At 39.8% G+C, this 26,719-nt stretch overlaps 1 protein-coding gene across 7 annotated transcripts; it reads left to right on the top strand.

Annotated features, from left to right (window-relative positions):
- Positions 1–13: 13 nt before the first annotated feature.
- Positions 14–26,493, top strand: synj1 (synaptojanin 1). Of its 7 annotated transcripts, XM_085289148.1 has the most exons (35): positions 14–168; positions 1,111–1,271; positions 1,481–1,567; positions 2,386–2,653; positions 2,798–3,023; positions 3,351–3,434; positions 4,227–4,247; positions 6,123–6,184; positions 8,592–8,688; positions 9,401–9,576; positions 10,012–10,093; positions 10,176–10,328; positions 11,490–11,655; positions 11,975–11,998; positions 12,509–12,700; positions 13,371–13,455; positions 13,804–13,944; positions 14,031–14,223; positions 14,306–14,464; positions 14,836–14,992; positions 15,143–15,269; positions 15,437–15,649; positions 15,734–15,812; positions 15,978–16,143; positions 16,261–16,443; positions 16,902–17,030; positions 17,221–17,259; positions 17,477–17,515; positions 17,731–17,769; positions 19,283–19,330; positions 20,006–20,044; positions 20,705–20,757; positions 20,863–21,052; positions 21,517–21,845; positions 22,853–26,493. In XM_085289148.1, the coding sequence occupies exons 2-35, from the start codon at positions 1,148–1,150 to the stop codon at positions 23,843–23,845; spliced, it is 5,163 nt and encodes a 1,720-aa protein (XP_085145274.1). In that variant the 5' UTR covers positions 14–168; positions 1,111–1,147; the 3' UTR covers positions 23,846–26,493. The 7 variants fall into 7 exon arrangements, with proteins under 7 accessions (XP_085145274.1, XP_085145276.1, XP_085145275.1 ...); XM_085289150.1 differs by lacking the exon at positions 4,227–4,247 and having other exon boundaries at positions 11,499–11,655; XM_085289149.1 differs by lacking the exon at positions 4,227–4,247.
- Positions 26,494–26,719: the final 226 nt, after the last annotated feature.

Below are 26,719 nucleotides of genomic sequence, written 5' to 3'. Positions count from 1 at the left end.
ATTTACATACTCCAATGCCTTTCTTGTACTAAGGCATGCGCTTTACGTTTCCTTGGCTATTACGGTAACGTGAGGTAGGCGGACGTTTGCGTCGGAATGTACCATTTTGCCAACACACCGGGAAGGATTATGTTGTGACAGCGGAGTTACAACCCGGCGGGGGAGACGGTAAGACCAGATAAATTGTGTTACTTCTACATAATTTCTTTAAAAACCGGTCGGTAGTAAGAATTGCAGAAATGTAAATTATGTTTGCGTGTAAATGTTTTACATGGCCGACTTTGTTAAATGTATATAATAGTAACAGTTTGTCACCCCGGACATGCAGATAAGTGCCACCATCAAAATATTGTAGGCTAGCGAATCATAGCTATCCCTGTGATTCATCCAGCTAACTTGGCTAGCGTTACCAGTTAGCTTTGCAGAGGTTAAAGGCAGCTACTACTACTACTACTTTCGTTTTATACTGTCATCTGTCGTTTTACTTGTCGGTCTAGGATTGCACAAAACCTAGCATTTGAGCTACCTCGCTGGTGAACGTTAGCGTTTGTTCTGCCGTTGCATTACGGAGTCGTGACTGTCCAATGGATGGTATTTAAGCCCCCCCCCCCGGCCTAACTGTCAAGTACCGTTATCAGTCGCAGTGCTCCTGATACTCGCAATCTTGAGTTACCTGCAGTACTAATTTTTTATATTAGTTAATTATAGGCGTGGGCCTGAGCTGCATCTGCACTTGATCTCACGTTAAGCTTCGGATTTCGCAATGCAAGTTTACCCCCTTTCCGGATTAGGGAATTTAATTATTGCCTAATTATGAGTTTAAATAGAAATTTGAAAAAAATAAATAAAAGAAACCCCGAAATCGTTAAATTCACAATAAGAGTGTTGCAAAATTATGGAAACGTTTATGTCTTTACCTTTGGTTTAGTCTGTTAGCTATACAAACTGTAATAACTTTGATATTGAGCCAGACATCTTTTTAAAAAAAGTGATCAGATTTGAGGTCACCTTTCTGATGCTTTCACCGTCATTAAATTGCAGGTGTTTTATGTGAGAATATTTCTTTTCTGATCTATTGTCATTCTTTTTTTAATTTCTCTTGTTTTCCAGGTAATAACATAGGGTTTTTTTCCAGCTTGGATCAATTATGGCCTTCAGCAAGGGATATCGTATTTACCACAAGCTGGACCCACCACCTTACAGTGTCATAGTGGAAACTAGGGCCAGGGAGGAATGCCTCATGTTTGAATCAGCAGCTGTTGCTGTTCTGTGTAAGGCATCTTGTTTGATTATACTATAATAAGATATGATTTACATTCTTTTTAAGCCATTGCACCAAATAAGGAAGCTGTAAAAGCAATGCAACTAAAAGATGAGTATCCCTTATTGTGTAGTGGTGGATGTGATATATTGCTATGATTTTCAAAGGAAGGTGGTGCAATATTTTCCTTAAATTTTGTTGCCATTGTTTGTCTTCTAGCGGCAGCAGAGAAGGATGCTATTAAAAACACATATACCAAGATAGTAGATGCCTATGGAATTCTGGGTGTTCTTCGCCTAAACCTTGGTAAGACGCGAGAATGTGTTTTGCTTGTTGCTCCTAGATGGGTCCATTCCTGATTGACTGTGAACTTGCTCTGATTATTTTCACCATTGCTGCTTTCTTCTAAGCTGCTTTCTCATGTCCTCCATGTGCCCTTCAAGGCTCTTGTTATCACAACAATAAAAAAGCACTGTAAGCGATTAAAGCTGTGATTTGAGTGGCTTGCGATTTTAACCATTTTTTGTCCAGAATTTAATTTTGTAATGTTTCTGTATTTCCTTTCTTAACACTCCAGCACTGCTTCTCCTTCTTTTCTTTATAGTGGATGTAAAATACTTTTTTTCTGTCATATATATATAATGTTACAGTTGTGGATGCTAATATTAAAATTGTGTTTTAAACAGTGAGGTCAGATTATCAAGTTCTAAACATTTGATATCCAGGAATTTGTTTTCTACTCTTGCATCTTCATGATGTCAGAAAGAGAGAATATCCTTCATATTATGATATCAGGCACACAACTCTGGCTGTGAGCATAGCAGCCCCACCCACCTGCTGTTCAGGCTGTTTGTTTGCTAGCCCATCAAATGATAGTTGGCTTAAAGGGAATTTGTCCTTTTAAAGGAGAGTAGCTGAAATGGCTTGCTTCAGATAGTGAATGAACTGAGGAGCTTCACCCATACCCAGTATAAGATAAAGAATTATTTTGAACTTGGAAAGATATCTTAGTAGTGTCAAAGAATAAAAAAAAAAAAAAAAACCAATATGAAAACTGGAAATAAGAGAAGGGTGTGCACTAAATATGGTAATTTTTTTTTTCATATTCACATTTTTTTTCACAGGTGACTCCATGCTCCACAGTCTTGTAGTTGTGACAGGCTGTAGCTCTGTGGGCAAGGTGCAGGATTCAGAAGTTTTCAGGGTCACGCAGACAGACTTTATATCACTGAAGAATGATCCAGGAGATGAGGAACGAATTGCTGAGGTGCGAAAGGTCCTAAACTCAGGACATTTCTACTTTGCCTGGTCTTCCACTGGAGTCAGCATGGACTTGAGTCTTAATGCACATCGCAGAATCATAGAAGACACTACAGATAACCGCTTCTTTTGGTAGGAACTTAAAAGCATTACTGTTCCAACATTATAGATATGCTATAATTTATGGTTTTTCTCATTTTGTGATATGGGGAACTTTTGTGATTTGCAAAACTGCTCTCTGTGTTTACGGTTACATCTGACTTTGTGAATCACTAGGAATCAATCTCTGCATCTGCACCTAAAACATTACGGTGTAAACTGTGACGACTGGCTGCTGAGGCTGATGTGTGGGGGTGTGGAGATCAGGACCATCTATGCAGGGCACAAACAAGCCAAGGCATGCATCTTCTCACGCTTAAGCTCAGAGCGTGCTGGCACGCGATTCAATGTCCGAGGAACAAATGATGATGGACAAGTGGCCAACTTTGTGGAAACTGAGCAGGTGAAATCTGTTAAAGTTTTTGGAACCTTATACTTGCCATAAAAATGACACCGTAAAAAGCTGAGGATCAAACATGTGTTGACAGGTTGTGCTCATGCCCTATAACGACACATAGTCTGTTTTATGATTTCTGCTTTACATTACGTTTGCTTCCTGAAAATTCAGCTACAAACCACACACGAGTATACACCTATGCAGATGGATGTTTTATACAATGTGTATTTTTTGTTTAGTTTTTTTCCCATCTTACTTATTTTAGGATTTAATTTCTTTTCATAAAATGTTACATTATACACTAAACCAAATTTGTAATCTTGTTTTGAACAGGTTATTTTCCTGGATGATAAAGTCTCATCCTTCATACAGATCCGTGGGTCCATTTCTCTTTTCTGGGAACAGCCGGGAATCCAGGTAATGAAAGCTAAATGTATCCCATACAACTGTTGATTGTGGTTTTCCTATATTAAGCCACACAGTTAAAAAAAAAAATGAAAGTAGGCCTGATCTTTGGGGGGGGGGGGTTGTTTTGTTTGTTTGTTTTTTAAAAAGCTGGTCATTATTATCATTGATGCTGTAGTTATAGATGAGGCTCAGTTTGGCTTGCTGGAACAGTGTGCGTGAATTAAAGAACTGATGAAACTGGCACTGGTCATTTGCAGAACAAGCCAAAAAAAGTTTTACTGTTTAAAAATGGCAGATGTGTCTGTCTAAGACAGTGTGAAGGGAATGGAGTGCATATATTTATCACACACTTTTTAACACATTTTGTTGCTGTGTTCAGAAAAAGTCCATTAAGGGTGTTTTGTTGCAACTGAATGAGAATCGGCACCCTAATAGACTGGCTGAGAACCTCCACCTGGTATAACCTTTTTGTTTGTGTTGTGTTTTTTTGGCTTTGCTGGTGCTGGTGCTTTCAGACTGCAGATAGGTGTTCCCCTGTGCAATGACAAAGGATATCTGTGGAAATCAGGGAATCCCTTGATGGAATTTTCTTCCTATACTCAGTATCTGTACAGAGTAAAAATATTTTTGATATTTTGATCAGGAAGTGGAATCACATATTTAATTTGCATCACAAAGAACACAAGTGGGATTTTCTTCCCTTTATCCTGACATTGCACAGTCTGGAATATTAGATCAGATGTGGGGGAGGTTAATGACAGTGATAGTGTTTGGTAAAGGGCATTTTTCTGTTTTCCTCAGCTCCCAGACATCTTTGGTCAGGTGAGAGAACCTGATCTGAAAACATTCCCGAAGCACTTCCCTTCATTGTGTCCGCTGATATTCACCAGGCAACTGGATGAGTATTTAATTTGATAATATGGACAGAGCTTTTCAATTTTGCAGGAGCTCTTAAAAAAAGCTAAGACCAAATTAATCACCTATTCAGTCCACAAAGTCATTGGTTTGGTCAAAACACTGGGTATTGGGCTTGGGGTTGTTTTCAGACAAAACTGTAGTCCTCCTGCTTTAAAGCACTGCCTTAGATCTTCATCCCCACCAGTTGTGGCTTTTAAGCTCTCCTCCTCATACTCTCTAATATCTCCTGAGCAGGTTTTGTACATTTGGTTTATCAATGGTAAAATTTACTGATTTATTTTTTTTCTCAGTTAGTGCACATTAGACATAGATATTAATTAGTCTACAAATCATATTTGTAGTGTAGTATTAAGGCTGTAAATCATTCAAATGATTGGTTGATCCCTCTTAGTTAATTCTAAATAATTTTGAAAATGTTTATTTAATAAGTTACTGCTTTATAGATTAGTAGACGAAATGTGAAAAAACTCTTCCTGTAGTTGGTGACAAAGCTTATTTAGTTAACGTTGCATAGAACAGTAGATGCTTTTGAATTCAGAGCAAGTAAGAAAACTGATTTGACTGCAGTTATTCTGCAGGTCTGAGTTGTACAGCTGTAACCTGAATAGTTTCAGATGCCATCTCAGGAAGTTATAAAATATGCAAAGCATAGACCTGCTCAACAGTAGAGAAAGAGAGGAGTGACAAATGACAACAGCATGGAGCAAAAATGTTAGCCCTTCCACACATGCCCAGGCTCGGCCACATTGGTGCATAGAAGCAAACAAAGCAGATTAATTCTAAGCTCAACACACACTGCAGAATAAAGGGAAATATAAGATTCTTAGGGAAGTAAAAACCTTCCACAACACAATGAAAGTCAATACTGAGGTCTATTACCGAGTACTATCTCCAGAGAAACTACAGTTTTTTTTAGACACAGAAAGCATCCTGAGTCACTAGCTGAAATATGAGGGAGTGTTGCTGTATTTTTTCTTGTTTTAACAAGCTGTCACAGACAGTAAGAGAAATATTTGAACACAGAGAGAATCAACTTTTGTTTATACAGGAAGTAAAACTCTGCTGACTAAGAGTCTCTTTTGCAAGAGTGTCCTGGGCCCAGATAGCCAGCCTTAAGATGCCATGTTATTTGATGGTGGGAGAAACCACAGAAAACCAACATAAGCAGAGAAAACATGTTAACTCAACACAGCAAGGGCCCTTCCTGGGTTTAAACCCAGGACTACTTGCTATGCTAACCACTGAGCCACCATGCACAAATGAGAAGAGAAGATGTAAACTCAGAGTGAGGCAGAAATTGGTAGGGATAACAAAGGAACAAGTAGAGACATGCTCTGCAGAGTCAAGAGACTTGCGTAGTACAGTCACAATGCCAATGTCTTGCAAAGCCTATCCAGGTCTACTCGTGTGGTCATGTTTGCCTATGAGACTGATGATTTGCTCAGTATCAGCATACTTTCAAAATGAGAATTAATATGAGAAAAAGAGGCTAAATGTGGGAAAATGCTGATCAATTACAATGTATCATTTATCTGCTGCTCAGTGTCTTTGTTGGAACAAATCTCCCCGTTTTGCACCTATGTTGCTCTTTTCCTAAGCAATTCTCTTTTTGGGCCCTATTAAGAGCTCGTTTCCTCATTTCAGATGTCTACACTTTCTTTCCGAAATCCATTTGTCATCATAGGGTTTTCTGGTCATCTGCAATGTGTGTGTGTTTAGAAAACAGACTTTTTTGGTATCTTTCACCAAAGAAGGACACTATGACTTGTGTCTCTCCAGGTTGGTTCTCATCGTGTCAAACTCTCAAGGGGATTTGAGGCAAATGCGCCGGCATTTGAAAGGTAATTAAATTGTTTTGTGTGCACAGCTCTTTTTGTGTGTAGCAGTTTCCTGCAGCTTTATCTGGCCTACCACAGATAGCCACTCCTCTGAACCACAGAGGAAATGCTATATTATTCCTGTATATCTCATGTACTCGTCACAGTAGAGGAAAAACTATTAAGGTCTGTGAAGAAGACATTAATTGCAGTGTGTCCTCAGAGGTTGGTTTATTAGTAGCCCTTATTTAGCCATCAGCCTTGATAACCTGTGGTTTACATTAATCACAGGTAGTTCATTCAATTTGGAAGTCATTATTTCAATTAATGAGTGTGTGTGTGCCTGTTCTTGACAGCTATCTTTATTTGTGCCTCATTAAATACAAACATTTTTTGGTTAAATTTAAATATCAAAAAAGTGAAAAATTAAACTGCTCTCAATGTCTTAATGTCCGTCTGCTAAAAATAAATGTTTCTTTACATACGCAAATGTTTTAATAATCATTAAATAAGTTAAGATTTTTCCCAGTAAGAACAATTTGACTTTAGTCTTTATAAAATGAAACTTTTTTTTCTTTTTTCTAGAATTACGCTGTGAACTGGCTTGTTACAGCTGTAGGGTTAACAACAGAACAGAGCTGCAAGTTCCTTTGCTTTAAGCTCAATGCATTGTTGCTGAAGCATACACTCAGGTCATCAAGAACAAAAATGATGACCCGAATCTGTGGGTTACACCTTGCTAGTATGAACTCCATTCTTATCAGCCCACAGCAGCTACCCAACCAGTCTCAAAGTGGCCATGTCATTCACTGTGCATTCCAGCAGATATGTCTTACAGAGTTCTGTCAGCACTTCTTTGATTTCCAGATCTTTTGGATTCTACTCATTTTTTGTGGAGCATTTTAATGGAGTTATGAATATGAATGTATATTAGACTTTAAATCATTAGTACTGTGTAACACATTATTTGTTTTTTCCCTCTAAGTAGTTGTCAGGGCTGCTAATCTTTCTAATATCTATTCAGCTAAGGGATGATGAGTCATCCTTTGTGATATCTGGTTACCGGTAGTTTTTGTTTGCAGCCAAGAATGTCATTGTAAAAGCTTTGCTTTTACACATGTATTCTATTCCATTACCGGTAATATGACTGCAGTCAAAGCTTTTACATATCACTTTTAATTCAGCACATATCTTAACAGTGGTGTTAACAGACAAGCTATAGTAAGATTATAACCCCCTTGTAAGAAATAACCAGAAGAGAATTCCAGGCAGGCTTTAAGGTCCTGTGCAGGCTTTTGGTTGACATGGATAGAAATGTCCTTTTTCTGGATTCTACCCGCATGCATTTGTAGAGGAAATCTCATAAGAGGGCCAAGGTAGATTAAAAGGTAGGAACAGGCCTTACAAGTGACAATGGAACAAGAGAGTGCAGCTCAGAACAGCTTTGAACATTTGCTTGAACAGCTTGAGAACATTTGAGCCACATGTGGATATATAAATCTTAAGCTGTGAGGAACATTAAGATAAGAGGCCTACAGACAATATTAAGTGTCTTAGAAAGTATTAGGCCACCAGATGCTGCCAGAACAGCACCTCAGCAGTTCTCCATAACTCTCAAATATCACTGGAGGGATTGAACACCATTCTTATAAAAGAATCCCTCTTTTGGTGTTTAGTGGTGATAAAGAGCACTGTCTTTGTCTCCTATAGATGTTCAGTAGGATTCAGATCTGTCAATATCTGCAAAGCTATAACAAGTTACTCACATCAGTTTTCAGTCACAGCCTCAATTTTTCGCTGTGTAAAACAGATTGTGGTGGATTGAGCAGCTAAAAAGTTTGCTTTTCTTCACGTTAGTTTGTTGATCAGGTGCTTTGATGAAGGACTACCACGAGCTTTTTCTCAATAAAGGCTTTTCTAGTGTTTACAGGAACAGTGCTGCCGTTTTGGACACTAGGAACACGTTTTCTTTCACAATCTCAGTAACGACTCTGCCACTTTGCACTTCACAGTGTGCAAAGAGGCTCATCATTGCTGCTGCTGTTGTATTATCAGTGTTGTTGTTAAGAACTGAGGGCTGCACGAATTTAATGTTGTCAGACTATTTATTCATACGCTGCTTCTAAATAAGTTTTTATTACAGGTCCCATTTAAGTTGCAAATGTGGGTGAAGCGCTCGCGTTTGCATCGTTTAACACAACAGTACGCCACAGAGTTGTGTGTTAAGGTTGCTACAGTGACAGGACTTTTGATGCAAACTAGGCTGTTGGTGTTTAATCATAGATGAGTCATTTGTATTTGTCTGTCCTAATTATTGTTACAAAGTATGAATTTTTTATTTTATTTTAAGTGAAATTTGTAAAGGATAAGATAAATGTGCTTAATGTCATTTTTATAAAGTGCTTACTATATCAGATTGTGTGTTTTGCAGACACTTTACTGCACTGAGGCGGTTGTATGGTAAGCAGGTGATAATCAACCTGCTTGGAAGTAAAGAAGGGGAACACATGCTCAGCAAAGCGTTTCAGGTGAGAGGTCAATACATTGTCTGTTAACAGTGATGTGCTGTGAGATATTTATCTGAGGATGACATTCCAAAATACACTAGCAGTAAGCTATGTGTGTTCAAACAGATTCTCTCTGTTGTGTCCACGTAAGCCCACGCCATAAAGGCAGGGAAAAATATTTCAAGTGGGTGGGTACTGCTGCTCAAGAAAGACTACCTCAGTTTCTTACTGTATTTTCTGGTGAATGAGTCAGTAAAGAGCATTATTCATTTGTTTCTATTTTACATATTTGCACACCATAGCATCCTCTATTTTTACCCTTTATCATAAGATCTCGAACCCTGTCTTTTTCTGTGGTCTTGTAGTTGCCCTCAAACCACACAGGAAGTTTACCTAATGAAGTATAAAGCCCCATATAGCTGCAAATGCAAAAGATGTTACATGTTTTGCAGCAGCTAGAAATGTTGGGACTTAAGGTGTCATATGTTAGGGTTAATTGCCATAAATGCTGTTGATGTCATCAGTGAGCTGAGTTTGTGTTTAAAATATATAAAATGGTTTCTGACTATGCGACCGGGATGTTCACACATTACTATGACATGCTTCAAGAATTCAGGTCAATGATTTGCAATGCAAATTAATTTGCCCTTCAGTTAAGGCAACACACCTTACATGCAAAATAGTTTTGCAATAGATTTGATTTTGAGGAAGTCTACCTGTCTCACCATTTTAGAGTCACCTGAAAGCATCAGAACATGCTTCAGCAGTGAAAATGGTGAACTTTGACTACCATCAGAATGTGAAAGGTGGAAAGGCAGACAAACTTCACAGTGTCCTCAAGCCCCAGCTCAACAAATTCATAGAAGAGTGTGGTTTCTTCTACTATTCTGGAGAAACTGGGATATTAAGGTGAGAAATTGGTGCTTGCATGCCTGCGTACCTGACCTCTTACCCCATGAGCGATCTGTAATCTACTGTATAACATTGAAGTGGATAAGTGGAAGAGGATGGATTTAAAAAAAAAAAAATTCTTGTTACTGTTAAAACACAGAATCACTTTTATTTATGCAAAAAATCAAACCCAAAACATTCCGTTGTACCTTTTAATTTTTTTTTTTGTTTTTTTTAGTTGCATCTGATTATTATTTGAGTTGAAGCTTCTGTTCATGATATGTTCACAAGTCATGCAGCAATTTTAGCACTATGTAAACTAATAAGTTAAATGCCTTTAATGATACCCTGTGTAGACAGGTGTTTTATTATGCCATTGTCACCAGTGAAAGTTTTAAGTGTACATGATGGGAGGAAAAAAAGCTGCAATAACTCTTTATTGTGTGGTTTTAGGACTCAGGGAGGGACTATGAGGACCAACTGCCTGGATTGTTTGGATAGAACCAACAGTGTCCAAGCTTTTTTTGCTCTCGAGGTAAGAGTACTGCTGAGCTTGTCTGCTCCTGTAGTCTTTAAAGAGGATTTTAGTTTGACCCCTGTCACCCTCCTTTCCTCAGATGCTGCCTAAGCAGTTGGAACAAATGGGTTTGACAGAGAAACCACAGCTGGTGGCCAGGTTTCAAGAGGTTTTTAGGACCATGTGGTCCGCTAATGGTGACTCCGTCAGTAAGATCTATGCAGGCACCGGGGCCCTGGATGGCAAGGCCAAGGTACAGACTTTTACTGCAGTAAAAATGCACACGATACGCAGGTTAGCAGTAATTCACAATTGAAGCACTTCAAATAATTTTTCAATTTCCCTGCCAGCAGCCAGATTATGGCCTACCTGATAAAGCACAGCATATTCCAGCAATCTTTAATTGTTGCTTCTGGATATATGATGATGATGATGATGATGATGATGATGATGATGATGATGATTATTATTATTTTTATTACTACTACTACTACTACATAGGTCACAACTTTTAATATTTAAAGCGTGTGACCTTTTTAAATATTAAAAATCTACATTTGATATGTCTGAACTGCAGTCATGTTACTGGATAGACATGCACCGAACCAAAGATGGGTTTATTCTAGTATATAAACAGAGGGGGAAGCATAAAAAGCTGTAATTAAAAATAGGAACGATCCAATTTTAAAATGTTAGTTTTAACTTGGATATTAAAGCATAAATTACAGTTTATAATACAAGTATGGACTTAGTAAGTAATATAAATAATGGGCATGTAGTACCTGCAGTGACAGTTCTGCATGGACAGCTGATCTTCTGTGTGTAGAACTGTGTGCTTCTGTTTCTTAACTCTTGTGTGCTGTCTCTTTCGGCTGTCCTCTGGACCTCTCTACCTGTGTGGTAAGTTAACAAGATAGTTGATGTTTTGTTTTGAGCCGTCGTGGTGAATTATTGATTTCCATGTCTGGGTCAAATGAGGATGGTGATGATGATTGAGGGTTAGTTCAGACCTCTGTTTATTTCTTTGTTGTATTGCCATTGAGGGTTCCCTGTCCTAGAAAAACCTGCTGTGGACACTCCATGGAGATCTCATCACTGATTTACATAAATATGAAAAGAAAAAAATGAATGATCATCGGGCACTGTCTGATATCTTCTTGGAACCTGAAGGAATCAGTCTAGATTATCAGTGTCTGTAAATCAAACGGTCTTGCGCATCAGTCAGTGACATTTTAAAGTTCTTCTGTCACAATCTGTATTCATTTGATCTCTCTGAAGTGGTCCTCTTTTGTTCTCTCCGTTGCTGGAACGGAAAGTACAGGCTCTTCACACCAAATGAGAGCATTGTTAAAAATTAAGGTGGCTTTATGTAATTGTTTTTTGCACTGTGTGTGAATACCTGTCGTTATTGTAGGCGGGGAAGCTGAAAGATGGAGCTCGTTCTGTGACTCGGACCATCCAGAACAACTTCTTTGACAGTTCAAAGCAGGAGGCTATAGACATCCTGAGGCTAGGCTCCACACTCAACAGTGATTTGGCAGACAAAGCTCGGGCTTTGCTCACCACTTCCAGTCTTTATGGTAAATGCTGGGGGGGGGTTCATTGGATTAGTGGATGTATCTTGCCTAAAATTTGGGGTGAATAGTTACATTTTAATGTTCATAATATAATTTTATTTATCTGCCATCAAGAGAAAATTATTTGCTTAGATATGTTTTCTGTATGCTCCTGTATGTTATAGCCCTGTTAGCCAAAAGCTACTGTGTCACTAAAGTGGGAAGCTTAATATTAACGTTCTTCCGGCCTGACTGACTGCTTTGCCGGTATTAACTGTTACAGCGCTGGTTAACCCACACTTCTTTCCCTTCTCTCCCTCTCTGCTTTCGCACGCAATTGTAGTCACTGAACCTGTCTTACAATCAGGTATAGTAACTGGCAGACTGCTACCAGTGGATGGATCTTTTTCTACCCTGTCATAACCTCGTCCTATAATTTGTTTTACTTTTTATTTTTCATTTGTTTGAAAACCAGTGTTGGTAGTGGTTTAATTGACTATCTGTTGCATATCATCAGGCTTCTTAAACTGTAATTTTTAAAAAAGATGTTTTTAATTTTGCATTGAAATGTAACACGCCTTTAAGTGGAATTTTACAGACAGCAGTGAACCATTACCAAGGTTGATTATGTGAACCTTTTGTTGTATTTCAGCACAAGCTCTGATTTGCATCCTTTTCTCCCATGCCCCATGTTTTATGACATTGTTGTGGTTTTCATTCATAGTATATGAATACCACCTTTCCATTGGTTTTGTTGCTTTTGGTTAGCGTTTCCCATTCTAGTTTTGTTACCCTGAGTGCAGCCGTCCATATATACATAAACTTACTAAACTAACTGTAGAATTACATTTTAATTCAAATCCTTTCCCTTCTGCAGCATCTCCAAGAGTATTGTTGGGAATGTGTCAGAACTACCATAAATACACAAGGCCCAAGCAGATTCGTGTTTGCATCGGTACCTGGAATGTCAATGGGGGTAAACAGTTTCGAAGCATTGCTTTCCGCAACCAGACACTCAACGACTGGCTGCTGGATGCTCCAAAGAATGCAGGACATCCTGAGTTCCAGGGTATGTCAGTGTTTTGGACTTTTTGTATATATAATCTACAGATATATATTTATATATCTTTTGATTTATTGGGTAAGAGAAATATTTGGGTGGGGTTTTTTTTTTTTTTTTTTTTTTTGTTTGTTTTCTGACAGTTTGCACATTTTTTCCCTTAGATGGGAAGAATTCTCATGTCTATACTAAATATGAAAAGTTACTGCTTATATAAGTTCACGAAACTGAGATACCAATTGGAATGGCAAAATAAGTTTGATGTCACATCTAAATCTGATCATTTAACGTTTAGAAAGTACAATAAATTGTAATTAATGCTTCTAGAAAAGGTGGATTGTTATGAATACATTTTCATGCTCCTTTTCTGGTACTTAATGGTATAAATGTTAAGATGCTGATATTTTCTGACTAACTTGTACAGTTATATACTTGCTTGCTGTCCTTTATCCGAACCCTGTAGGTACAGTATAGTTAATCACTTTTGCTGTTCCTACAGTAATTATGCAATACTATGCCAACATAATTTTTATTAGTTAAAATTGAAATAATGCACGTGTAGTTAAAAGACATTTATTGAAATCTAGAAACTACCTCCATATTCTTATGATGGAATATATCAAGGTATTAGAATGTTTACACTTATGGATCATTAATTAGATTTTTGTCCTTTTTACAGACAGCAGAACAAACCCCATAGATATCTTTGCCATCGGTTTCGAGGAAATGGTTGAACTGAATGCGGGAAACATTGTCAGTGCTAGGTATGTGTGCAAGATCGTGATCTAAGATTAAAGAACTTTGTCTCGTAGTTATTACAACAACACTAGAGCTTCTTTTTTTTCCTTTAAAAAACTGAAGATAAGAAATATAAGCTTCAACGATACACTGATTGCTTTAAAAGTGAAAAATAAAGTAGAAAAAAAAGTTGTTTCCAGCAATGGCTGCGGATTTACAGTTTTGAGTTTGCTAAAACTTGCTCAGGTCATTAGACAATGCCAGAACTATGACATGAACTGCTTTGAGGGTTTTCTAACAGTTAGACAGTTAACATGATAATTTGGTTAACTTTATCATCTGCACTGTAATGCCTCATTTTGTTCCTGTCTCAGTACTACCAACCAGAAGCTGTGGGCTGCTGAGCTCCAAAAAAATATCTCACGGGACCACAAGTATGTGCTGCTTGCCTCAGAGCAGCTGGTGGGAGTGTGTCTTTTTGTTTTCATCCGCCCACAGCATGCACCATTTATCAGGTATAAGCTGCACAGAAACCACATTAGTAGTTATATAATTAGGGGTGTATGGTAGTAGATGTAATCTGATATTCGTTGTGTTCCAGGGATGTAGCTGTTGATACTGTAAAAACTGGAATGGGTGGCGCCACAGGTAATAAAGGAGGTGTGGCAATCCGCCTGTTGTTCCATACCACCAGCATCTGCTTCGTCTGCTCCCACTTTGCTGCCGGCCAATCACAGGTCAAAGAGAGGAATGACGACTACAATGAGATCACACGCAGACTCAGTTTCCCCATGGTAATAACCATAACATTATTAAGTCAAGAAAACACCCTGTTGTCTAAGTTAAATGCTTAATAACAGAAATCTTACCCTCCAGGGCCGTCTGCTGTATTCACATGATTATGTGTTCTGGTGTGGAGACTTTAACTATCGTATAAGTCTGCCTAATGAGGAAGTAAAAGATCTCATCAAGCAGCAGAACTGGGATGCCTTGACAGCAGGGGACCAGTTGTTGGACCAGAAGAATGCCGGTTTGGTAAAGCCTACAGCACACATGCATAATTATGCAGATGTTATACTTTACGCATCCATGTTTGAGTGTCTGCTAATTTGTGGGACTGAGCCTGGACATCTGCTAACAATGTGATGATACCAGCAGAGCAGTATTTTTCACTGTTTCAATATATATTGCAATATGTCAGATTTACATAAATAATTTATGTTGTGATTTTTATGATATCAAACTTTTGGTTTGTAAAAAATAAAATAAAAAATTGAGTGTTCTGTGTTGTAATGTTAATTATATGAAATGACTGTATAGTATGGTCTCTTACTTCATGTAAATGTACTTTGGATTACAAAAAAGATCCTGTGATGAAGATATTAATCTAAAAATGTCTTCCACAGGTCTTTCGAGGTTTTATTGAGGGAAAATTAGATTTTGCCCCCACCTATAAGTATGACCTCTTCTCAGAAGACTATGACACCAGTGAGAAGTGCCGCACGCCCGCCTGGACTGACCGTATACTTTGGAAGAGGAGAAAGTGGAACTTTGACAAAACAGGTTAGATGCAAAGTCAGTGTGTATAACCTATCTAAACCAAATTATTTTTCCCTTTTATTACAGATCTCTAAAGCAACACAGGAAAAATAGAAATAGGAGCTCAGGATATGCTTGCATTGATATATATTTGTGTTTGTGTATTTTTTACAGCCCAGGAGATGAATATAGTAGCAGCAGCTTCTTCATCTAGAGATAGTGATGATGATGTAGAACAAACCTGGAGCCCTGGCACTTTAAAGTACTATGGAAGGGCTGAGCTGAAGACCTCAGACCACAGGTAACTCACAGCATGCATAGAAGTGTGAAGGTTTAGATTAAACTTTGTAAAGTTAAACTATCTCATCACATAGATTAGAAACAGAGGTGGTTAAAATGTGGCATTTTTTTGTAAATCAAGTGCCGCTATCATTGGAGTGACCTGCGTTCCCTTGTATCTATCTGTAGGCCTGTGGTGGCAGTGATAGATGTGGACATCCTAGAAGTGGACCCAGAGGCTCGGCATCAGGTCTACAAGGATGTCATTGCCCGGCAGGGGCCTCCAGATGGGACCATTCTGGTGTCACTCTGCTCCTCCGGGCCTGACGACTACTTTGATGATGCACTCATAGACGAGCTGCTGGAAAAGTTTGCTAATTTTGGAGAAGTTATCCTCATTAGGTGAGCCTGATATCTTAATACAAAGAGGCAGGCATATCACCTTCAGATGGTTAGTGTGTATTGACAGTGGCCTTGTTTGGACAGGTTCGTTGAGGAGAAGATGTGGGTGACTTTCTTGGAAGGGTACTCTGCTCTAGCTGCTCTGTCTCTCAGTGCTTCCACTGTAAGTCTTCACGAGTATAAAATTATTCCAAAGCTAAAAGACAAAACCTTTAAAATCACTATTAAACTCTCATATAAATGTCTATCAACCCTTTTTTGTCGGTGGCGTATGTGGTAACTACTCTCTTTATTCTGCCTTGCCTGTATCACCTGGTTTACATTTAAGGTCCTTGGCAAGGTGATCGATATCCGTCTGAAGAGTCCAGGCTGGATCAAGAGTCTGGAGGAAGAGATGAGTGTGGAGAGGATCTGTGGAAGCATTCCCACATCTGCCAGCTCCACCCTGCTTGCTGAAGATACAGACGTGGGTGATGATGATTACGACATGGAAGGTGAAGAATGGCTGCCAAGCAATCCCAGTCCTTACCCTGAAAAATGTGCACTATAAATGATGGCTGTAGGGCACTGTTTCCAGTTATTAATTCATGCCCTCTTGTGTCCCGTACCAGGTGATGTGGACGAGGAGGTTGAGGAGATCCTTCCTCAGCACCTGCAGCCTGGAGCAGGGACTGGCCCTGGATCTTCCCCTCTCCCTTCTCCCAGAAGTAGCCCCTGTCCCTCCCCCACCCATGGAGAACCTGCTGCACCCAGCAGACCTAGCCGTGGAGCACAGCCCTCCCGACCATCGCAAGGTAAATACGGCACTTAGTAAAGAAGTGCTTTCATGGCGGTCTGTGTCTGCTGGAATGTAAACTGTAATTTTGTTGTTTGTAATGTGTGGGAGTAGATTGAAGTCCATTGTAACTGAGGAAGGAATATCAGGGAATGTTATACGTGATGATGTAATTTATGTTTAGTGTTGGCAGATGATGTGTATATTACAGTAAACTACTTGTTTTCTTTTTGAGAGATGTTTAAGTGACATTTTTAACATAATCTTTTCTTAAGTCCAAACTAAACAGATGCTTTGTTAGATCAAGAAATTGTATAAAAACCGTTGGGGAAAATGTGCATGTTTTCACAATGTCTCTAAACTGGGCAGGAATACATTTTCTCGACCCATTTGGAAATGTGGAAAAATGTCACTTAATCTACTTACTTTTTTTAAATAAATAAATTTACCTCTTACATATATATCTTTTCCTCACAGGGCCTCCTGTTGACTTCCAGCCTGGTGCCCCCACAGCTCAAGGCCTGGAGCCCAAACGTCCACCTCCTCCTCGCCCCAACGCCCCCCCTGCCAGACCAGCACCTCCACAACGCCCACCACCACCTTCAGGTAGAGTAAATTCTGGAGTCATGCATACATTTCATTGAAGCCTGATTTTTAAGAACAGATAAGCAGGCAACCTTAGAGAAAATAGATGTCACTTTTAAGTGGAAGTTTGTAGATTTGATTTTTCTGGCTGGTATTGCATTGTGGAGTTTAACATTTTCACTCTCTCCCACGCTTTGCCTTATTTCTGAAGGAGGCATGAGCCCTCTGCCAGTTAGAAGGCACTCTGGAGGTAAAGTGATTGCTGTGCAGTTAAATGCTTAAGTTGCTTAAGCATTCCATGCAGTAGGCACTGTTTTATATGCCAGCTATACATCGATAAGCAGCTAAAAATTAACATTAATTAGAAGTTTGGATATATTTTTTTAAATTATTCTGCCTGGTTTTGTGACATATAGGCAGATAATAACATTTTCACCTTTTTTCCATGCTTTGCCTGATATCTGAAGGAGGCATGAGCCCTCTGCCAGATAGAAGGAGCTCTGGAGGTAAAGTGATTGCTATGTAGTTAAATGCTTACATTACGTAAGCGTTTGCTTTTAGCAAGTGCTGTTTTCCATTAGAGCTATGCGGAGAAAATTTGTTAAATAAATCTTTAATTTGAATTTGGATTTGTAGTTTAATTTTTTTCCCCGGTATTGTATGGCATGTAGGCAGATGCTAACATTTTCACTTTCCCGCATGCTTTGCCTTATTTCTAAAGGAGGCGTGAGCCCTGAGCCAATTAGAAGGCACTCTGGAGGTAAAGTGATTGCTGTGCAGTTGATGTGTGTAAGCACTGGATGTAGCAGATGCTGTTTTTCATTTGAATTGCACGCAGACAGGAGCAATGAATCGGTGCTGATTTGGGAACATTTAGTCTGTGTGTGTGCTGTAAAACAAGAATATGCTATGAGATTTCAGATTAATGTAAATATTGAATATTGTCATCATTTTGCTTCTAGAGTTTAATTACAAACAAGCTTTGTAGGAATAACATATTACAAAAAGCTTATTAATAATTACTGGCCATACATGCTCAGCTGTCATAGAGATGCTCTTGAGCAAATAACACCAGATATATAACTTAACATTATATAGTCTGAATTTTTTTTAATTTTGCTAACTGAGAGCTGCTCAGACTTAAATGCATTTTTTTTTTTAAATTGGCTTATAGTTAAGTTTAATTTACACACAATATTTTTCTCCCAAATGTATGGGTTTTTTTTGCTGAAACACTAATGCAACATATACCTGAACCTTAATGAATGCACACACATCTGGATGGACTGTGGATTTAGCTGGAGCTTTTCAGCTGGGGTGTCATGAAAACTTGAAATGAGATATTTGGATCTGTTTGGTTTACAGGGAGCAGCTACAAAATTAACTGTGTTTATGAAGTTTGTCAGTTGAAATGTGCTGAAGACCACTTAGGTCAAGTTTAAATGTGCATCCTCCCAGTACTCTCCATAGTGTGTGTGTGTGTGTGTGTGTGTGTGTGTGTGTGTGTGTGTGTGTGTGTGTGTGTGTGTGTGTGTGTGTGTGTGTGTGTGTGTGTGTGTTTGTTTTTTATTGGTTTGTTCTTTCTAGTTGATACAAATCAGGGATGTCAAGCTCATTTTACATTGCAGTCCACATACAACCTATTTAGATCCGATATGGGTCAGACCGGTGAAACCAGTGATTTATGTCAGCATAAAGAAGTTTTATTTTCAACATTTTGTCTCAGTTTTGCTACGTTATAATGAAATGCTGGTGTGGTAAGTGAAAGAAATCTGTCCGTATGAATCTTTGGACGTAAATTCTGAAAAGTAAATGTGTAACATTACTAATTATAATTTATTATGTTGATGTGTTGTGAATGGCCATGGTGGCGGTCTTCATCAGTAAGAAAAGCAGTGAAACTTTTTAAAACGTGGTTAAAAGATAAAAATGTATGACGTCCTTCACAGGTTAGAGTCTTGGCAGGCCAGTTATGGCCCCAAGACCTTATGTTTGATACCCCTGATATAAATTCTTATATAGTCATTAGTGTCTCCCCCTCTGTACTCCCTCTGTGAGTCCTGCAGTATTCTTAGTGTTTTAGACATTGGTTACTCTTTCTTGTATTTATTCGATTTCTGAGTAGTATGTAATATACATATATATACATAGTAGACATTGTCATGATGTTTCAACAACACCAAAACTTAGTAATTTTGGTTTTAATAAATTGGTTATCATGTGTCCTTCTGTGCTTTATTTTCAAAACATCGTTTTCCCTCTTTGACTTTAAGACTGTGTCCAGTTTCCCAAACCACGGCTTGGTAGGAGGGCCAGTCAAGGTAACCAGAGAGGAGTTGTTTTTAGATCCCTGTATTTTTGCGCCCGGTCATCAATGTGAATTAGACTTTTTTATGACATTGATGATTTACAGATGTTTTACTCTGAGTCTTCTTTTTAATCTTGTGTGTGCGTGTTTGAGAAAGAGAGATGTGTTGCAGGTTAGGTTATATTTCTTCCTTCCCATTTAATATTCACTGGCAGTACACGACATCCACCAGAGGTCATTGGGTTCTAGAAATATATTTTACAACTGTATAAAAAGTTGGACAATGAAAATAAATCAGGGGTCATGAGTTCCATACTTTGTTAAAAACCATTTGCACATACTGATGAAAAGGATACCTGACAAGTGTGTCTTTTGTCATTACGGACTAAACGAGTAGTTGTCTGATTGTTGTCGTCAAACCTGGGGAGATGATGTGAGTTGAAGGGAAATCTCTTGGTCTTTGAGGTGGTCTTTAATTCAGTTTGGCTAATCCCTTTTGATTAGTTGGAGGTGGCAGGTGGGTGTTCACAGCATCACATGCTTCACTGCACTGCTGCATTATTGCCAGCATATGCTTTTGCTACTGCTTTTTATACCTTTTTATATCCTTGGGGGCACGTATATCCCATCAGTACTATTCCAGTTTGTGTATAACAAAATGTGGTTTGGTTTCCTTTGTGCTGCAAAGGACAAAAAAGCCCTGCTCTTCCTCGGCCAGATGCTGCAGGTGAGTGCCTGATAGCATGCAAAGCTTCACTGAGCATCCATATACTATTAAAGACAAGGGAGCTTATCTTTGTGTTGTGTTTTACTTGGGTATGTGTTAATACCCTGATACAAAATACGCCTGTCCTGGGCTGGAGGATAGGGTTTGGATTAATAGCCTATTGGTGACCTGACTCATTTGTATGGTGACTCTGGTTAGCTAAATCTCTCTGTTACATTAAGGGTGCGTGTGGTTGGCAGGGGTGACTGTATAGTTAACGGAGTTAGTTAGACAGAGACAGACATCCAAGTGGCGTGAGAAAATGTTTGCAGGCTCTGAGAGGAGCTCAAGAAGAGAATAGTGAAAGATGAGGAGTATGCTTTCTCTGTGGTAAGCAGTTGGCTCACAGAACAAGGCCTGCCTCTCTCCCAGACCTCCTGCAGCTCAGGAATGACTGAGTCATCATTAATTATGAAGTCAGCCACAGGGAATTTGGTCTGTCATAGGTTCAGGTCAGTTTGCAGTCTGTTCGAATGATATTTAGTGCCGCTTTAAAATTTTCTTTAACTTGAACTTATTAATCTTAAAAGTCCCTGTTCTGTGAATCTCAACCTACAGGGCACACCCTGCATGGTCAGTATTGTTTGGAACAAATTATCTTACAGTTTGTTTGTCTCTCAGGTCGAGGGCAGACAGCAGCAGGAGCACCTGGACCAGGAGGTGCTTCCAGACCAGTGAGTTTAATACTTAAGATTTATCATCATTCTTTCTTTTTTTCTTCTTTTTTAAATTTTGCCCACCTCCTAATTTCTATTCACTTTTCTTTCTTCACCCTTCAGAATATCCCTCCTCGAGCTGGGGTAATCAGTGTGACACCTCAGTCTCGCCCACCACCTCCATCTCACCCTGGAGCACCAAGGCCCATTCCAGAGGTGCATCCCGGGGCCCCTCACCCTATTTCAGATACCCACCCTGGAGCCCCACGACCTGTGCCCAGTGCCCAGACCAAACCAGCTGACCTGCCTCTGGGTAAAGAAATACGTTTTCATAGAGGTTAATGAATTGTATTATCGATAGTGGGGCATTGCTGAGATATTCCAATGTGAAAACTGTCGCCAAAATCGTTCTTCAAACTAAAACAGCTTCTGGTGTGTTTAATAAATTGCCATTTTGATTAAAGAACAAGATGAATTGGTGAAATCCACCTACCACTGTTTGTTTCTGTAAGGATCAAAAGTCTTAGAGGGGCAGGTTCCTTTTGCGAGCCAGTCAGGACATGTTAGGCTCAAAGGAAGGACAGCTAAAAGAGACGGGAGCTAAAACAGCCCATCTCAGACAGAGGCTACATTTAGAGGGGTTCAAATGGCCAGTTAATTTAATTATACACAGAAAAAAATAAACCTGGAAATTTGATTAATAAGTCTTTTGTTGTCACACAGCAACTTTAACCCTTAACTGTTTTCTGTTTCCTCACTCTTGCCTCACTTCTTCAGGTCCTCAACCCTCAGGAGCACCTCCTGCAGCTCCACCTGCAGTGAAGCCCCAGGTTTCATCACCCATGCAGCCTCCCATGCAGCCTCAGCCAGCTGCCCCTCCAGCTCAGTCTCAGCTTCCACCTCCAATGCAGCCCACACTTCCAGCTCCTCTCCAGCCACAGCCAGCGCCAGCCCCTAAAGCAGCAGGTCCTTCTGCTGCACCTGCTGCTGCCGCCCCCGCCGGGCCTCAGCCGAGTTTAGCCTCTCCTAAACCCCCACCACGTTCCCGCTCCTCTCATGCTCTGCCGCCTGACGCTGCCAAGTCTGAGACTGCCCCAGCTGCACAGGTAGTTGCCAACTTTCTTTTCATTTAATTATTGGAAGTAGTGAACACACACTTATTTAATTAGTACAGTGAGATTATTTTTCCAGATTGCTGTTTGGGTTCGCTTTGACAGATTTTGAACTCCGGTTAATTAAATAAGATGTTGTACACCTACTTATGAAACTGCTGTGGGTTAAAGACTACAAAAATAGAAAAAGATCTTTTTCTGCTTCCTTTTCTGTCAGATGAGCTGAGTGTTCTTTGTCTTTCTTTCTGCTTTACTCTTTCTGATACATTTGTCTCTTTTTCACAAGCTGGAGAAGCCCTCAGGGTGAAAGGTACTTGATATTAAACCACCTTTTTGTCTCATCCTCCATAGCACAGTCCTGATGTTAAAACCTTTCATACATTAAACCCAGTAACTTCCCTTTTTCTTATTTTGTAATCGATTTTATCTTTAATGCCAAACCTGAATGTTTTGCTCTCCTATAAGGCCTTGCATATTTTTTGTGTTTGTGTGTTAGGCTCATAAAGCGGAGCGTCATTTGTTTTTACTTCTTTTGTCCGTCAACATATCAAACCATAAAAGATTTGAGAAGGATGGGAAAATAAGAAAAACAGATGAAAATGTGATGCTTGCTGTTATCCATTTCCTGTCACTTGTCCTTTCATATGGGTTCACTGTGCTGCAGATGTTGAGTGAGCTCATATCCAATGACATCAGAATTTATTTTGACATTTCCTTTGATTTGTTTTATTTTAACCATTTTTTGTAGTCGTGCGTGCGTGCGTGTCACACCATTTATGGGTGGGGAAACAAGTTGGAGGGGGAAAAAAAGCTTTGGCAATGTTGTGTTATGAATGTCATTCAAGTCAAGTTTGTTTACAAGGAATAACCAAGGGGTCAACATTTGTTTCAAAATATATGGTTCATTTGATAGTTAAGTACTCCAGTCATAATTGTGCGTGGTTCATATCTTCACAGTGCATTTGTTGTTGAAGCATTTTCTTTGTTTTGTCCTTTCTTAGACAAACGGACTGAATCAAGGAGAAGCACAATGGAAGCCCGACCCCTTTGACACACTTACATCTGATTTCTTGCCCTCCTCATCCTCTTGGCACACCACCCAGTCACTGACCAGAGGATCCTCCCGGCGTACGCCAACTGTCTTTTCCTCCACCACTCTCCCATCATCCTTCTCCCACCAGTCCTCCACTCTAGCAGATTTGCAAGCCTTTGATTCATCCTCCTCTTCTTCACTCTCCACCCCGTCACCATTTGCCTCGACGCTGCTCCCTCCTCCTCCGGTCCCGTCTCGCAGTCGCTCTCAGGAGACGCTACGCGCCTCTCCCAACCCTTTCTCAGCTGACCCACTTCCTGCCCGACCCAGCAGCACCAACCCCTTCACTGGCCCACTGGTGCAGCAGCAGCAGCGGCGCCCGCTCACACCTGACTTCACTTTTCAGCTTTCGCCTCCAACAGCAAACCTTCAGAGAACTGTGTCTCTTACTCCACCACTGATACCCACCCCAGCTCAAACAGGAGCTCCTGCAGCTGTACCCACCACCCAACTCCAAAAGACCATGTCTCTGTTTGGACCATCATCCAGTCTTAATCCTGCTCCTGCTTCTTTACTCCCTCTTGCCCTTAACCCATCTCCTCCTCCCACTTTACCCATGGTGGCACCCTCATCTCTTCCACCTGCCGTTGCGCCTCGACACCAGCCACCTGGCCCAGTAGCAAAGCAAGCTAAGCAATGGGTCACTTTCGATGATGATTTTCAACCTCCAAGCAAAACTTCACAAAACCCAGTCTTTCCTTCCAGTTCCCTCGTGCCCCAAACTCAGATGCAGCCTTCCAGCTCTGTGTTTAATTTAGAACCAGAGTGGTTATCTTCCATGCCTGCAGCAATCCCGACCCTCTCTCCTCCCATCCCAAATAGAACTGCAACCAGTAACCCAAAGCTCCCAGAGGGACCCACTGACAACGGCTTATTCCCCAGGGATTCAATGGAAAGATAGAATCACAGTTCATATGTAAAGGGCATATCCAGATATGTATAGATCTATGATAAATGTGTATATGTGTGTATGTACAAAAGAGACAGTATTTAAGAAGTATAGACCAATTCCCTTCTGAATTACAGGAAAGGCTTTGTATCTCAAGCAGTACGATGAGAAGAGTATGAGCCCAAAAGTGTGTTGTTGACTTTACGTTCCCGGATATTAACACTTATTTTACTAAGAATCATTCTGACCGTTATTTTTTATTCATGGCAGCAAACATGTGCCTGTGTCTACAGTATGTTAATCAAAGTATATCTATACGCACAAATCATTTGTGTATTCACTTGTGCAATATCAAAATATTCCTTGGCCGTGCACCACGCTGCACTTGCCTGCGAAGTTTTACCTAAATCTGTGTAACTTTTAAAATTGCACACCACGGTTCATATCCTTCATTTTGAATGAGCTCCTCGCCGGAGTTGATGCTAATCTACTTTTCACAGTGTCGTCACAGAAGGTTATGCACTGCAGGTTTACATTTGCCCCGATGTTTGCTGCTGTCCGCAGCAGTTTTCTTTGATTTGCAAATATAGTTAATTGTACGTTTTATTTCTGTTCTTTTGTATGTGAGATAAAAAATTATAGCATTACATGGTATGCTTGCTTTTATCATGAATGTACTTTATTTTGCACTGGAGGTTGTCATCACCTCCTTGCTAAAGCCACAGTGTGGAAAAAGACAGCACAGGTCAGTTAATGTGACTGCTCACCCAGGGAGCCATGCTCTTTAATATCATCTCATCCAGCGGATAGAAATGCATTTTGTTTTCTCTCTGTTCATTCAGGTTTCTTACGCTTAGCTGAACATATTCTGTAGCCCTCTATCAAAACCTATACATAGAAGTTATGTATAAATGTGTGTTTCCAGTATGGAAAATAATTGGGGGGGGGTGTGTGTGTGTGTGTGTGTGTGTGTGTGTGTGTGTGTGTGTGTGTGTGTGTGTGTGTGTGTGTGTGTGTGTGTGTGTGTGTTGACCAGTGTCAGTGGTTTGCATAGAGTAACTGAAATGCACTGCGTGTGCGCTCCTGGCTGTTGAGCCTGAAGACTGAGTGAGCATAAGAGGGCTTTTTTTTTTTTTGTTGTTGTTATTTTGATCCTTCTTGATTCATCCAAAGCATCACACTAAACTATTAAAGAATGTGGTGTGTGTGTGTGTTACAGTACAAAGAGGATGTGATCTGTGTTCATGGCAGCAAGCACATGCCATGCATCAACAAGAGGGCACTTTTTTTTCCCACTTTAGTCTTTGTTTAAAATGCTTCTTATTTCTAATAGAACTTATTCTGAATAATCGTAATGTTACTGTGGTGAGAAGTGATGTGTTTGAAGTGCATAATCGTCTCTTATCGTGTTTGACAGTGTTTGTATTTGGATGTGAGTGCGTGTACAGACTTAAGAGTGGAATACCGGAGCTTTTCCCTTTTGAGTATAAGCGGTGTATTTCCTTACAGGCTCTGCACTAACAGCTACTGTATTCACTTTTTCCTGGCTGCAGCTGTGTATGTATTCCCTCAGCCTGCCAGAGGCTACACCCAGGCTGTTACGCAGCAATGTTGACAATACAAGACAGGACTGTTTCGTGGGGGGGGGGGTCTCATGCCACTCTCCATCTAAATAAGAATGCCTCTGTACAATTGAGTACTCTGAGTACCATCTTGACTGACTTCATTAGACTGAACTACACACTCTGCTCAGACCCAGATGCGTCAGCAGAACACATTTCCAGTGTGGCCCACATTCCAGACAGAAGTTTGATTTGAGTGTTGGGTGTCAAAATCTCAGCTTTTTCTGATCCACATGTGATATCTATCCCTTGGTTGTTTGAGGGTGTTTTATGACTGAGCCTCACTGATATCGTAACCATTCTTCAGGTGTGTGTGTGTGTGTGTTGTCAGAGGTGATGTGTCAGTATTTTGTCCTGTACTACCTACTTCACTTTTTCACTGCTGTTAGTCAGCGTTAACGTTGACGGTGATGATAAGCAATAGATTTGCAGAAGGATGAGCAACAGGTACCATGCCTCGACACATGCCATTTCCCCCAGCCTTCAGGAATTATGTTATTTGAAAAGCATTACAGTGGTTCATGAAAGATGAACATCAGATTTAAGAACGCGCCACCTAACTAATGCTTCTGCTTTCTGTTTAAACACTTGTAAAATACGCAAAGATAATCTTCATTCACTGCAATGAAGGCAGTAGCTCTCTATGTAAGCAAGTGTATCGGCTGCCTCTGCTTACATGTAAGTGTCATCTCTAAAATGCATCTGTGTTATTCAAAGTGTGCAGTAGATACTGTATCTGCATTAACAGTAGGTGACTAGCCAGCGCTTTGTGTCATGTCACAGTTCGAGATGACATTTTATAGGAAATAAAATGCTCCTTTTGTGAGGTTGGTGTCCCTTTTTATGGCTATAATCCATAGTAACTAAGAGTCTGTGTTGTGGAACATATTCTGTATGTATTAAAGTGAAAACTTGGAGCTGTAATTCACATTAATATCCAATGTTCCATAATTTATGTGCACAGCAGACAGCACATTTATGTATGAAGCAGTTTATGTTGTATGTATGCAAAAAATAAATAAATGTATGTTGACATGAGTACTTGTTGGTTTTTGACTGCATAAAAATGCCCCTTATTCCTGGATAGTCTTTTGAAATTTTAGAAACATACAGTACATTGTTATGCCATAATATTTATTTTAAATTAAGGACTTTTAAAAGATCCTAATTATTTCCTTAAGATGCCATCATGAGTAACGAGGAAATTAAAGGATTTTAACGTGACGAGCATGGCAAACAAGGTGAGCGCTTCTAGCCGGTTTCT

The sequence above is a fragment of the Mchenga conophoros genome, linkage group LG10 (genome assembly GCF_057382185.1).
Source record: "Mchenga conophoros isolate Kocher_MC1m ecotype Shallow Benthic linkage group LG10, M_conophoros_male_GT1.1, whole genome shotgun sequence".
Lineage (NCBI taxonomy): Eukaryota > Metazoa > Chordata > Actinopteri > Cichliformes > Cichlidae > Mchenga > Mchenga conophoros.
The sequence above is the reverse complement of the archived record's forward strand: the minus strand, read 5'-3'. Positions and strand labels throughout refer to the sequence as shown.

Coding starts and splice junctions, on each gene's coding strand:
- synj1 (XM_085289148.1), top strand. CDS start 1,148: ATGGCCTTCAGCAAGGGATATCGTATTTACCACAAGCTGGACCCACCA. Junction 11,656..11,974: donor CACCACTTCCAGTCTTTATG/GTAAATGCTGGG, acceptor ACGCAATTGTAG/TCACTGAACCTGTCTTACAA. Junction 21,053..21,516: donor ACCAGCTGACCTGCCTCTGG/GTAAAGAAATAC, acceptor TCACTTCTTCAG/GTCCTCAACCCTCAGGAGCA.